The sequence below is a fragment of the Delphinus delphis genome, chromosome 2 (genome assembly GCF_949987515.2).
Source record: "Delphinus delphis chromosome 2, mDelDel1.2, whole genome shotgun sequence".
Lineage (NCBI taxonomy): Eukaryota > Metazoa > Chordata > Mammalia > Artiodactyla > Delphinidae > Delphinus > Delphinus delphis.
Genome location: NC_082684.1, coordinates 27,106,774 through 27,120,243, shown reverse-complemented (window position 1 = coordinate 27,120,243; position 13,470 = coordinate 27,106,774). Strand labels below are relative to the sequence as shown.

The 13,470-nt window shown below is 46.9% G+C and overlaps 1 protein-coding gene across 2 annotated transcripts in view; it reads left to right on the top strand.

The window, feature by feature from the left end:
* The window catches only part of IFT43 (intraflagellar transport 43), an 88,053-nt gene that overhangs the window by 60,243 nt on the left and 14,340 nt on the right, over nt 1-13,470 (top strand). For both annotated transcript variants that reach the window (XM_060004149.1, XM_060004150.1), the window contains exons 4-5: nt 3,786-3,818; nt 4,469-4,515. In XM_060004149.1, the coding sequence (XP_059860132.1) occupies nt 3,786-3,818; nt 4,469-4,515 (80 nt within the window). The remainder of the gene's footprint in view (nt 1-3,785; nt 3,819-4,468; nt 4,516-13,470) is intronic.

Genomic DNA, 13,470 nt, shown 5'->3' with positions numbered 1-13,470 from the left:
TATCTGTTGCCTCCTGTAAGTATGGAAGACCTGTGAGCACAGTAAATCCAACCAGATGGCGGGGTGCCCGGAGGACATCTAAAAATCAGCGGGTATCTGCTTTTGAAAGGGCTTGGGGCAGTGGGTTTGGGAGATAAGGATTCTCGTTTCAGCATCGTCACTAACCAGCTCTGTGGACAAAGCACACAGAGCTTTGGTGGGTTGGTGCCCACTGTCCCAATCTATCGGTGCATATAAAACGGTGCTCCTGAAGCCTGCTTTGCCTCTCTTCCAGAGCTAATGTTGATAGACATGAAAGTCTCTCCAGGCTCCCCAAAAGTGCTCTATCTCTGTACATTGGTCTCGCCAGTATTAGAATTGTCAGGTTCCCAAACCCTCTAACGGCCACTTCTGGGGAAACAGTCACGTGGGCCACGGCGGGCAGTAAGAGACCAGAAGCCCAGGGTGGAGCTGGCAGTCCTCCTGCCATAGGTCTGGGCCAGCTCACACCGTTTCCCCGGAAGTGTGTGATGACCCAGAACCTGCAGTCCTCTCCCTCAGCCTCCACCGACCTACACAGTCTGTGGGAGGCGGGGCTTTAGCCCACATCCTTCTTGGGTTACCTACCCTGCTGGGCAATGATAGACCACCAGGTTTTCATTATTTTTTAACCTGTCACCAGCAATTTAAAAATGCGCTCTGCATCGTGACTGGGTATTTCTGTATATAAAACTGAAAAAAATTTTATGTAACATTTATCCTTACTATTTGCAGTACACTCTCTTCACTGTTCTTTGCTATTGGAAAAAAAAAAGACAAAAAATAAAGGCTGGTGGTGATCCTCTAAATTGATTTCATGGCTCACTAATTGTTCATGACCTGTGGTTTGAAAATCCTTATGCTAGGTTCCATGTCACTGCATGGTCTGAGGTGCGTTTGGGGACTAGACAGGTAAAGTATAAATCTGTGGAGTGGGGGATTATTTCAAATAGCACGTTAAATTATATCACTGAGATACATAGACAAGTTATTTGCATATTCACACTTCTATAAAGAAATGTACACTCTGCCTCTTCTCCTAAAGCATGCTTCCCACTTCCTTTTGCTTTCTCACTTTTGGTAGCGGCAGAGCTACAGGAAATACTTCACTAGGCTCTTAACTTCTGTAAGAAAAGCAGCAGTGCAGGTTCAGCGGTAAAGAACTAGTAGGGACCCCCAGGTGCCAGGGAGGGTGGGAGCTCAGGCTTGGAGGGGGTGGGGCACAGCCCAGCTTCCCTGAGTTTTTCCTCGTGGGAATGCAGGCCCAGTGTGGCCAGGGTTTGTATCTGAAGAATTCAGAAATCCGGACTTTTTTGTACAAAATCTCCCAATCTGGACAACACATTAATGTTAAAACAGAAAAAAAATTAAACCAAACCAAAATAAGCAGCGGTGTGGTGCCGCCCAAACTTATCTGCAAGCTAGGGACAGCCCAGAAGTGGCCAACTGCTTCAAAGGCAGTGTTTCCTGCTGTTTCTCCAGGGCCCCGCCCAAGTTCCCACTAGGCTTTCCATCTGCCGAGCAGAAGGCTCTCCCAGAACCTGCTCTTTCTAGCAGAGAGATTGAGAGACAGACGGACAGGCAGACAGACAGACAGAACGCCCCGTGGGGCATCCGTGCCCTCCATCCTTGAGGGCTGTCTCTTGTTCTTGCTCCTTCCCTGCTGCGGGAGGACCCTGGGCCCCCCCAGGGTGACAGGGAGCAGGCTGTGGGCTCAGCGGCAATTATGCTGAAGATGGACCTCAGCCCCTGTTCGGATGATGAGTAGATAAATGGCAATTCATCAGCCTTCCCCCGGAAGAGTAGTGTTGTCATTATTGTTTCCTTCAGACAGAATCACCGCTCCTTTTGCCCCGGCACGTGGCTTAGGAAGGAAGGATTCTGTCCTACCTGCCGAGGGTGGTCAGAGAGGGAGCTGCCCCTTCTGCGCAACAGGAAGGCGCCGGCCTAGGCTGCCCAGCCTCTTGAATCCCGTTATTCTTCTGTGACCCCCGTTTCCATCCAAGCTCTTCTGCTGCTAGTGACATAGGACTGGCTCATTCGGACAGTGGGTTCGGAGTTCAGCCTCACCAGGACAGTTAGAGGCAGTGGTCCCTGGGAACTCAAGCCAGGAGCAGAGCCTCCCCTCCACACAGACAGAAGGCAGCCGTGCTGGCGGCGGGGGCCAGGGCGGGGGCTGTGTTCAGGATTCCTTTGACTTTGACTTAGAACAGGTCATAAACCTGGGTCATCTGCCATCACCACGGTGGGGATGCCCTGGGTACCCGATGCAGTTTACCTTTGTGCCCCACCTGCTGCCCTGAAGGTCCCACTCGCCCCCCTACCCCTAGTTGCTCCGTCTCTTCAGTTGGCCCTTTAAGAGTTGAAAACTGCAGCCTAGGAGGTCCCCTCAGAGTTGTTCCATACTGTTCTTCCAACTTTACCTACCTGCTCACTTCCCCCTCCCTGACTTCAGCCAAAATTAATCCTTTCTACCCTCCTTCCTTCCTGCCTGCCTTCCCTCCTTCCCACCTTCCTTCCCTCCTTCTAGCCTTCCTTCCCACCTTCCTTCCCTCCTTCCCACCTTCCTACCCTCCTTCCCTCCCTCCTTCCTTCCTTCCCTCCCTCCTTCCTTCCTTCCCTCCCTCCTTCCTTCCTTCCCTCCTTCCTTCCTTCCCTCCCTCCCTCCTTCCCTTCTTTTACTCTGTCTCTCTCTTTCTTAACAGCGCAGTTATAGTCTATTTCATGGGAAGTAGTCTATTTAGACTTAGGTTTATGATTCTACTCTTTGGGGATTATTTGCCTTTTGAGGAAGGTGCTGGTTGGCCCCCATGCAGCTCTTACTGGGAGGCCTTCTCGGCCTCCTGCTGGCCATTATGACGCTGCCACCACCCTTTGCCCTCGATCGTCATGGTGATTGATTTCTGACTTAAAAGAATTCATAGAAAACGAATACTCTGTTATCACAGAAATTTTCACACATACGGGAAAGTTATGTCCGTGTAACCCACACCCAACTTTAAAAATCTTCAGCGTTTAGCAGATCTCATTTAGAAGACTTAAGATCAGTGTTTCTCAGAGTATCAGTAGTGACCCTCTTGGATTAGAATTACTGGGAATTTGTTTAAGATGCATATTCCTGGGCTCCCCCCCGCCCAAGACCAACTGATCCAGAAATCTCTCGTTGCTGGGTCCAGCAATCTCCACGTCTGACAAGCTTCCCAGATGGTTCTTAACACACGTTCAGCTTGGGGAACCAGGACCTCACATAGCGACTGTGCAAACAGACTTCCTGCTCGTGGAATGTCTTACTTGCCCACCATCACTCACAGGGCCTTCCAGTCCTTCAGGTGGAGGAGACAGAAAGTCAGGCCTGAACTGAGCGGCTAGTTCGTCCCCTTTTGCTCACGGGAAGATACACATGTTAGCACAGCAGCTTCAGATAAGACCCAAGGCCTCAGTCCTGAGGAAGTGCTCTGTAAATTGGTCAGTTAACTGTTGAAAGGAAGGCACCATGTCATCTATACCCTTTTGCGTTTTGAGCTTCTCACTCAACTTGCACTTAAGCTCAACAACTTAATTTGGAGTCATGCTGAAATAAGGCCATAGGAAGGCATTACTGTAATTTTCTTACGCTGGTTGTGGGCCTTGGTCTATAAAGAGGAATCTAGACAAATAAAGTACTTGGGTTATGCTAATTTGCTCCCACTTTTGAAACCCCCTCCAGCAGGCCATGTCAGCGCAGGAGACTAGAGGGTTCTCATAAACCTTGTCTCTCTTTTTTTCAGGTCAGGAAGGAGGGCTTCTGAAGAGATAGAAGAGTATGTTTCCAGTATTCTTACAACATCCTGTGGTGACCATAGTCAACAGTGCAGTCTGGGTGGTCCTCATCTGTTCAGCCTTTATTGAACACAGCATTCAAAGACAGACAGCAGGAAGTTGGCCACGGGCTGGGGCTGGAGTTAGGAACACTAGTCAAGGGTTCGGTTAATGCGGCTTCCTCAGCTGAAGGGCTGGACTCTGGCATTGATGCTCATGTCGTATCTCCCGCTGCGTGGTTTTTAGAATTGTATGTTCAGGTATCAAGAGTACTGACCCATGGGTTCTGCTTTACTGATGCAGATGGGCAGAAACAACTCCAGCCTTCTAAACCTAGCCCCTTCTCCTAAGACTTATATCAAAAAGAAAGAAGGAAGGTTTCTGGGTAAAGACGGAATGGGAAGGTAGGGCCATGGATCTCATAGCTGCGGGGTGGATGGAGCATCCCGTCCTGGTCGGGGTGACGCTGCCTGTGGGACGTAGCACCCCATGGCTCGTGTGGCCGTACGTGGCAGACCAGCTGCCAAATCAAGTCTGACCAAGTTGGTGGAGGGAGTGGGTCCAGAAGCATTTTCATCTGGGAGAAAGAATGGAAGCAATGACAATATAGGGTTTTCACTTTCTGCTTTCCTTTCCTTCTTTTTGGGGGCAGTCACCGCCTCAGACAGCAGAGCCTGGATGGATCAGATGATGGAGGAGGTAAGATGTCCTTGGGGAAGTCAGAAGGGCTTCCAGAGACGTCCCAGAGCATTTCCTGAGCTGCAGTTAAGGCGCCATTTGCTGCAGGCTTACTGGAAACATCCCCTGTGGCCTCATGCTAGCCTTTTGTTTTGCATCTCTGCGCCTTGCTAAGTGCTACTGCCCCTGCCTAGAATACCCCACCTTCTTCTTTATCCACTAATCCTCTTTGTCCTTCAAAACTCAGCTGGAAGCATCACCTCCTCTGAAATGTCTTCCCTTCCATCCCAGCCTTTCTCTGAGTCTGATGTTCTTTCTCTGTACCGGCAACCTCCTGGGCAAACTTCCATCGTAACACACCACCATGGCAACAATAGCTAATACTTATCAGGTGTTTATTATATCTCAGGCACTGTCCCACCACTTTATAGATGTTAAAGCGTTTCATTTCACAACAACCCTATGAGGCAGTACTATTATTATCCCCATTTTATAGTTAAGGAGACTAAAGTACAGAGAAGTTAAGTTGCCCATGGTCACAGAGCTAAGTGATTATCACACTTCAATTCTTTATTGGCTTGATTGTTCTTCCAACCAGGCTCTAAGCTCCTTGATAGTGGACACTGTGTCTTAGTTATCTTTGCATCTCCCATGCACGACACACAGTAGCCAGTTAAAGGCTGACATTGTAAATGAGGGAGAAACAGCACTTACATGTCCAGCAGCCATGTCACAGCTGAAACCTGTGTTCAGAAACTCAAGAGAAAAGGTAAAGTTTGTGTGTACTTTTACAAGAAACCTACTAGAGTGGAGGTTATCTTCAAGACCTAAATGATCAAAGCCTCTTTTTGAACCCACATATTTACCATTTCCACACTATTCCTTTGTGCAGAATTCAGTTTCCATCTTGTATCATTTCCCTTGTGCCTGAAGCGCTTCATTTAACATCTTTTTTGTAGAGCAGGTCCTCTGGCAACAAATTGTCTCAGCCTTGTTTGTCGGAAAATGTCTTTACTTTTCACCAGATACAGAAGTCTGGGCTGGCAACTCTGTTTTTCCTTTGAGCATTTTAAATACTTAGTTCATTGTCCGCTAGCTTGCACTGTGTCTGAGGAGAGCTCAGTGGTCCTCCTTATGTTTGTTCCCCTGTATGCAGTATATCTTTTTCTCCTGCTTTTAAGGCTTATTTCTCCTTATTTGTATTCTCAGCAGTTTGGTTGTGATGGGCCTTGTTGTGCTTTACTCTGTGTTTATCCTACTTGAACTTCTTGAGTCTGTGCATTTATGGTTTTCATCAGATACAGATAATTGTAGCCATTGTTTCTTTTCTTTTTTTTAAATTGAAATATAGTTGATGTACAACATTATGCTGGATCAGGTGTACTATGTACTGATTTGACATTTGCATACATTAATGAAATGATCTTCATGATAAATCTATCTGTCCCCATACAAGTTATTACAGTTTTATTGACCATATTCCTTATGCTGTCTGTATATTACTTCCCTGTGGCTTATTTATTTTATAACTGGAAGTTTGTACCTCTTAATCCTCTTTCCCTGTTTCACCTCACCCACCCCTGCTCTGGCAATCACCTGTTTATTCTCTGTATCTGTGAGTCAGTTTTTGTTTTGTGTTTGTTTTGGTGTTTAGATTCTGCACATAAGTGAGATCATGTGGTATTTGTCTTCCTCTGTCTGACTTATTTCACTTAGCATAATACCCTCCGGGTCCATCCATGTTTGCACAAACGGCAAGATTTCCTTTTTTTCATGGCTGAGTAATATTCCACTGTGTATACATATATATATATATATATATATATATATATATATACCGTATCTTTCTTATCCATTCATCTACTGATGAACACCTAGGTGGCTTCTCAAATTCCAGCTGCCTTAGCCCCCTAAACTTTGACCTCTGTCTCCTCAGCTCAGCCAGACCTCCCTCCCCATGCTCCACTTGGGGTTCCCCACCTCTGTGCCAGTGTCCAGGAAGCATCTCAGGCAGAAGCCAGGGTGACTGCAGGGCCCACTTCATTTGTTTCCTTTCCCTTGGGGATCACAGTTCTGTGCTACCTCTTGTCCACTGTGTGAAAACAGTTGTATCTTGTATTTTTTCCAGTTTTCTAATTGTTTATAGCCGGAAGGCAAGTCTGGTAATAGTTATTCTCTCATGGCGAGAAGTGGAGTCCCAAAGCCTTCTATTAAATAACCTTTGCTTGCAACTACAGAGTGGAGGAGAGAATTAAATCTGTGGAACGTGGATGGTTCTCTTGCCTTAGCTGCCTCACAGGATTAGGGCGAGGGTCATACAGGACAATCGTGAAATACTCTGGGATGGTGGTTAAAATACAGATTCCCAGGCCACCCACAAAACAGAAGCTGGAGTTTGGGGCCCAGGGATCTGCATTAATTTAAGTAAGCTCCCTGGATAAATATTTCGCACATTGAAGTTTGACAACCCTGCTGTAGTGCCTCCAAAGCCAGGATTGAAGACTGGAGGGGGAGTTGTGTGCAAGAGTACTTCTGCCTCATCTCCTTCCAAAGGGGTTTGAAGGTAGAAAGGGAGTCTCTGGAGGTCAGGAATTCAGCCTGCACTCTAGGAGTTAGTAAGAGCTCCTGGGCCCGCTGCTCCCATCGTTCTTCAGCACTTCGCTTTTCCATTATCTCTTATTGACAAGCTCATTTCTTTTTGCCAGATATTCCTCCTTAGCTCTGCTCACTAAATTCCTCTCAGCTGCCAAACTTCTCCACCCACTAATAATTCCCAGCGGCCCTGTTCAACAAGGTATCCTGCACTTCTTTTACCAGAGTCTGCTTTCCCAGATGTGTTCCTAGGATGTCCTCTGTCAGTGCTACACTGGCAGCTGTGATGATCAGTGATTGGTGGCTACTGCCACCCTTTGGGTTGGCCTGTCCTCACAAACGCTCTGTTGCTTCAGCCATTGGTTGCATAGGGCAGCAGGGCAACCACCCAGGAGGATGTTCCCTGGACTCAAGGAGGCAGGTCCCTGCCAGACATGAACAGAGCTGTTTGGTGCTTAAGGCGCAGTGTGCTTGGAAATTGTGATGCTGATGAATCTGAGGTGCTCGTTCAATTCATGGTCTACAGAAGGTCTGTTCAACTGGGACTTTTCTCCACACCTCTCCCCACCCCACCTTGGACCTCTTTCCAGCTCCCCTCCAAGGACCTCTGAAATCCCACCTTCTCCATTTTTTTTCAGTGTGTGAACATGCTCCATTTCAAGGAGTACCTGTTAAATATTACAGCAAAACCCTCTGAATACTGAAGTTTACACACATCACAAATGCATTATTAGAAGGTTGTGCTGGCCGCCATTGTGACATCATCACGTTAGAATCAAATTGTTGCAGGGGTTTTTTTTGTAAATTTATTTATTTATTTGTTTATTTTTGGCTGTGTTGCGTCTTCATTGCTACGCACGGACTTTCTCTAGTTGTGGCGAGCAGCGACTGCTCTTCGTTGCGGTGCTTGGGCTTCTCATCGCTGTGGCTTCTCTTGTTGCGGAGCACAGGCTCTAGGTGCGCGGACTTCAGTAGTTGCAGCACGTGTGCTCAGTAGCTGTGGCCTGCGGGCTCTAGAGCGCAGGCTCCGTAGTTGTGGCGCACGGGCTTAGTTGCTCTGCGGCATGTGGGATCTTCCCAGACCAGGGATCAAACCCGTGTCCCTTGCATTGGCAGGAGGATTCTTAACCACTGCGCCACCAGGGAAGTCCCAAATTGATGCAGTTTTAAGCAACTCTATAGGCCACCTTGTCCAAACCTGCCATTTGACGTGTTAAGAGATTGAGCTTTACAGATTATTATACAGAATCTCAGGACTCAAAGGGAAGCTCTGATCTTCTGACTCTCAAGGGAACAAACACTCCGCTGTCATACTGTGGTGTCCACCAGCATCACTGCCATCACCAGTATTACCAAACGTTTACCGCGTTGTGTAGTACTTCTTTTTTCTCATTTAATTCACAAAACAAATCTATGGGAAAGTTCCTTTAAATCAGTTTTATTGAGTTCTAATTTGCATACAGTAGACTGCATCCATTCAAAGTACACAGTGTGAATTTTTATACATGTATATACCCAGTTAAATCTCCACCACCATCAATATACAAAACATTTCCATCACCCCCAGAAGTTTCTCATGCCACTTGCCAGTCCACCCTTCCTCTGCCCCTCCAGGCAGCTATGATCTGTTTTTTTGTCAAGATAGAGTGGTTTGTAGTTTCTAGAATTTTATACACATTGGATCATATGTATGTACGCCTCTGTGTTTGGCTTTTCCCGCTCACTGGAATGGTTTTGAGATGCATCCAGCTGGTTGCATGTATCATTACCCTGTTCATTTTTGTTGCTAATATATGGACATAGCACATTTTGGTTATCTAGTCACCTGTTAAAGGACATTTCAGTTGTCCGTTATCCCCATTTTAAAGATGAGCAGACTAAGGCAAAGAAAGGTAACCTTGCCAAAAGTCACACAGCTAGTAAATGACAGCATCAGGATTTGGAAGGCAGCTGTGCTCACCACTCTATTACTAACGCAGCATAGCTCAGCACCGGGCTTTGAATGCAGGTCTTGGCTCCAGCGTCCTTGCTCTTGGCCTCTGAGCTGTAACAATGGTGCGACCCTCCGCTGTGCTGGCATCTCCTTGCACAGGTTGGTTGTGTCCATGTCAGTTCCCAGGTGTGTAAGATAGAGTGCTGGCATTACTGACGGGAGGCTTAATACAATTTCATTAAGGAAGGGGAGAAGAAAGATACTGTTTTCAGAGAATACCCCTACTATTCTTTTCCCCTTCACAAACTTGGAATGTGAAATTTGTGAATTGGCCTTAATTTTGGCTCCAGAGGTTTGACGCATAAAACCCTTTCTTGTCAGAGTGCACTTGATGTTACCTTCTAGGAGGTATGCCTCTTCCCTGGCATAAATCTGTTTTCCATGCAGTTATGCCTGAGTCCTGTAGTGGAAAATCAGTTCATATGTTCCACTTCACACTCGACTTAGTCCATTTCACTGTATGTGAATGTTTAGAATCCATTATGCAATAGGAATCATATGTTACATATAACTAGTTTCTAGAATTATCTTTGCTCAGGGAATTACTTGGTTGGCTAGTTAAGGCTGCTCCTTTGAACTTAGAATAACCAGTGGGTGGGGAGACTCCACGAAATGATTGCCCTGAACCATCCATGGACGCTCATTCAGCAGTGACATTAAACAGATCTCTGGGCACCTGTGAGGGAACCTGCTGGTTCCCTTAATAAAATCACATCCAGGTTCCTTGAGGTCATCAGTGAGGAGTATTCTCACCTGGGAAGGGACTGCTCATCTTCTGGTACTTGGTGGGGGTGGGCAGTTGACGAGTCGTCTCAAAGGAGAAGATGAATCTCCAGGAACAGAGATGAGAAGCCACGGTCCAGGGCCTCCTCCCAGCGCCTTGGAGGTGAGTTCCACTGAGGAGAGCCAAGGGGTCTTCATGCAGCGCCTCCTGTGGCTCGTGCTGCTCCCATGCCGACGGTGATGAGTGAGACAGCCCGTGCCCTCCAGGATTCTCTGACCTAGTGAGAAATGCCCGCTCTTCTTTCCTCCTCTTCTGTTTTCGTTTTGTTTTGTTTGCGGTACGTGGGCCTCTCACTGTTGTGGCCTCTCCCGTTGCAGAGCACAGGCTCCGGACGCGCAGGCTCAGCGGCCATGGCTCACGGGCCCAGCCGCTCCGCGGCACGTGGAATCTTCCCAGACCGGGACACAAACCCGCGTCCCCTGCATTGGCAGGCAGACTCTCAACCACTGCGCCACCAGGGAAGCCTATCTTTCCTCCTCTTCTTTTATAGAAGACTTTGAGAAGCCATGTCTCTCGAGATATATTTCTCAGCATTCAGCCTCCCTGGATCACTCTTGATACATGGTGCTTCTTCTTCCCTGGGGAAGAAGCCGAGGGAGAGAAGAGAAGCACTTCCTCCCATCCATTGACCCCTCAGGCTTCCGAGGGAAGAGAACAGAAAAACAGAAGAAGGAAGGAGCTGTTGAGATCGGGTGTGTTTTTTGAACGAGAAGCAAAGAGTGAGTGCCGTGTAGGGGTGGTTTGGGGGATCTGTTGGTTAACCGGAATGTATTGGCAGCGGGACTGTTTGCAAGACCACGGCATGCTGAGCTCAAATGTTTTTAGGGGCCAGGCAGGTAATATAAACACTTGAAACAGCAGAAGTGTTCAACTGTAAAGAATGGTGGGGCCTGTGGTGAGCTTGGAGGGGAGATGGCATGACCTGAAAGTTTTCAAATTCAGATTTCAAAAAATGACAGAATTTTAAAATATTACTTTATGAACAGGACAAAATGCATCTGCAAGTTGGATTAGGGCTTTGGGAAGGGATTTGCAAATCCTTCCTAAGACATTGGAGGGCTCTCCTCTAGGGGAACACAGGACTTTGTTGGGGAGACAAAACACGAAAGATGGAAAGCATTACAAGGGTTAAATAGCTTAGACAGCAGTGTACTGAGTGACAAAGGTAGCAAGTAGTTGTTGCTATATTGGTGATTTATGTTATTAAGGGCTCTCGTGAGGTCAGAAGAGGAAGTGATCCCTGTAGGCTGAGGGCCCTTCAGGAAGAAGGAAGAACTTGCCTGGGTCCTAAAGGCTGGATAGGATTAGGTTAGGCAGAGAAACACGTGCACAGCCTTCCAAGATAAGTTGCCTGGCATGAGGAGCGACTCCACATTGAGGATGAATAAGGGGTTCATTCACCATAACCAGGAGGGAAGCTGCTTCTGCAGAGTTAAGCCCTGATTCTGGTCCATTCTCAACTACAGATAGTCAACATCCCCACATAAACTGCCTTTCATGAAGGTTAAAGATTGCCAGTCATCTAATTTGCTGATTCTAGGTAGATTTGCTCACAGCTAGAGCTGACACCGTGCTTCGGGGAAGTTGGGATTCGTGGTTCTGGAGAACAGCTAAGAATAATGGACAGCCAGAGCCCCCGAATGACCTCAGGGTCCCAAAATTGTAGGATGGCAAAACAGATCTTTCCTTTAGTGGCTTAATTATCCATTCCTATTCTTGGAATCAAGTTTCTAGTTTGCCCTAGGCCTTCAGACTTCTTCTGTCATGGAAGGTTGTATGTTAGAGAAAGAACATTGGATCTGGAATAGGAGTGAACCCAGTCTCTACAGGCGACAGTGGGCAAGTCATTCATTCACTCATTCCTTTAACCACCATTTGTTGAATACCTGCTATGTGTGATGCTTGGAGCTGGGCACTGGGAACATGATGGTGTACAAACCATTCTTAGTCCTTGCCCTCATACAGCTTACAGTCTAGTCGGGGATATGGGGACTAATCAAATAGTCACACACTAAATAAGTAAGGACAAATTGCAGTTGAGTCCACTGAGGGAAGAGTCTGGAGTGCCATGAGGGAGAATGACGTGGAGACCTGTTTGGGGTTGGGAACTGAGGGAGGGCCACTCTGAAGAAGTGACTTTCAAACTTCGACTTGAAGGAAGAGTAGAAGTTGCCAGCAGGGACTTCCCTGGCGGTCCAGTGGTTAAGACTTCGTGCTCCCAATCCAGGGGGCAACAGGTTTGATCCCTGGTCGGGGAACTAAGATCCCGCGTGCCACGTGGCATGGCCAAAAATAAATAAAAAATTGCTTGCCAGCGAAAGGAGTGTGGAGGCTGGGGGTTGGGAAGACCCTGGTAGAGGAGACAGGAGGCACAAAGTCCTGTCATCTCTCTGACGCCAGAAGTGTTTCCAGGCCTGTTTGGTCTCTTCCGGCTCTAAAATCCAGCTCTCAGAAAGTGAACCCTGGATGGAAAGTGAAACTTCAAAAGGGGCACTGAGAGGCACACAAATGGGAGAAAAGAAATTCTTTGTCTTTAAAAAAGGTAAACAGTATTCAGATTGAGATCATCTCTTAAAACACAATTAGATGTGGACTCAACTTTCAAAAAGTTTATCTCTGAGGTAAAGTCAAGTTAAGAAAGAACTTGTGAGCCCCCCAAATAATGGCTTTAAAAAAGTGGAAAGCCTCTGAAAACAGGAGCTTAAAAAAAAAGGATTAGCTCTTTCTTGCCTATAACCATCGCATCTTGGTGTAACCCAGGACTGCGGGTGGAATTATAACTCCCTCTTCCTGGCATCTCCCAGTGCCTCTGGGGCATGCCACTTCCCCACTGGAGAGGGCTGTGCTCTTTGCATCCTGGGGTCCAGGTGTGACAGAATCGAATACCTTAAAACCTTAGGAGTGATAAATCCTATGGCCAACCCAAAAGTGTGAAATTCCTAAAGGACAGGCTGAGTTGAGCCACTTCTAGCCAGGGGCAATTGGGAACTTAATTCTGCAAGTATAGCAATCTGGATGATCTGAGAGCTCCAAATTTAAGGGTAATTGCTCAATTTTCTATCTATGTCAACAGGGAAAATAGGTAAAAGTGGCTGAACACAGCCAAGCAATGAGGCTGGATGAGATGTGAGATGCTAGACTGTCAGTGGAATTAGAAAAATGCTATGTGTAGTGGGATATCGCTTTGTCGCCCCTCTCCCCGTTCATCTCTGTCTCCGGGCTTTCTAACTCTCTTTTGGGCTCTTTCTCATTGCCTGCTTAATCCTTCCACCCTATCCTTCATCCGTTCTCCTGCAAGCAGCAGTCACTATTGGCCCAAGCAGTTTTAATGTGGAGAAAGAGAAAGTGGAAAGAATTCTTTAAGTGCAGATAAATTGGAACCCTGATATCTCAATTCTTTTCTCTTGCTTAGTATGAATGTTCCGTTATGTTGGCATTCCCTTCCTTAAGCTTACTGCAGCACACTGGACTTATTAGGTAGTACCCAAACCTAGTTCCTTTGCCTCCCTCTCTGTGCCTTGTTAAGCTTCATTCTATTTATAGGATACTGGGTATGAAATTTGAAAAAGAAGTCCTTCTTATAGGAAATGGTATTGATAATCAATGT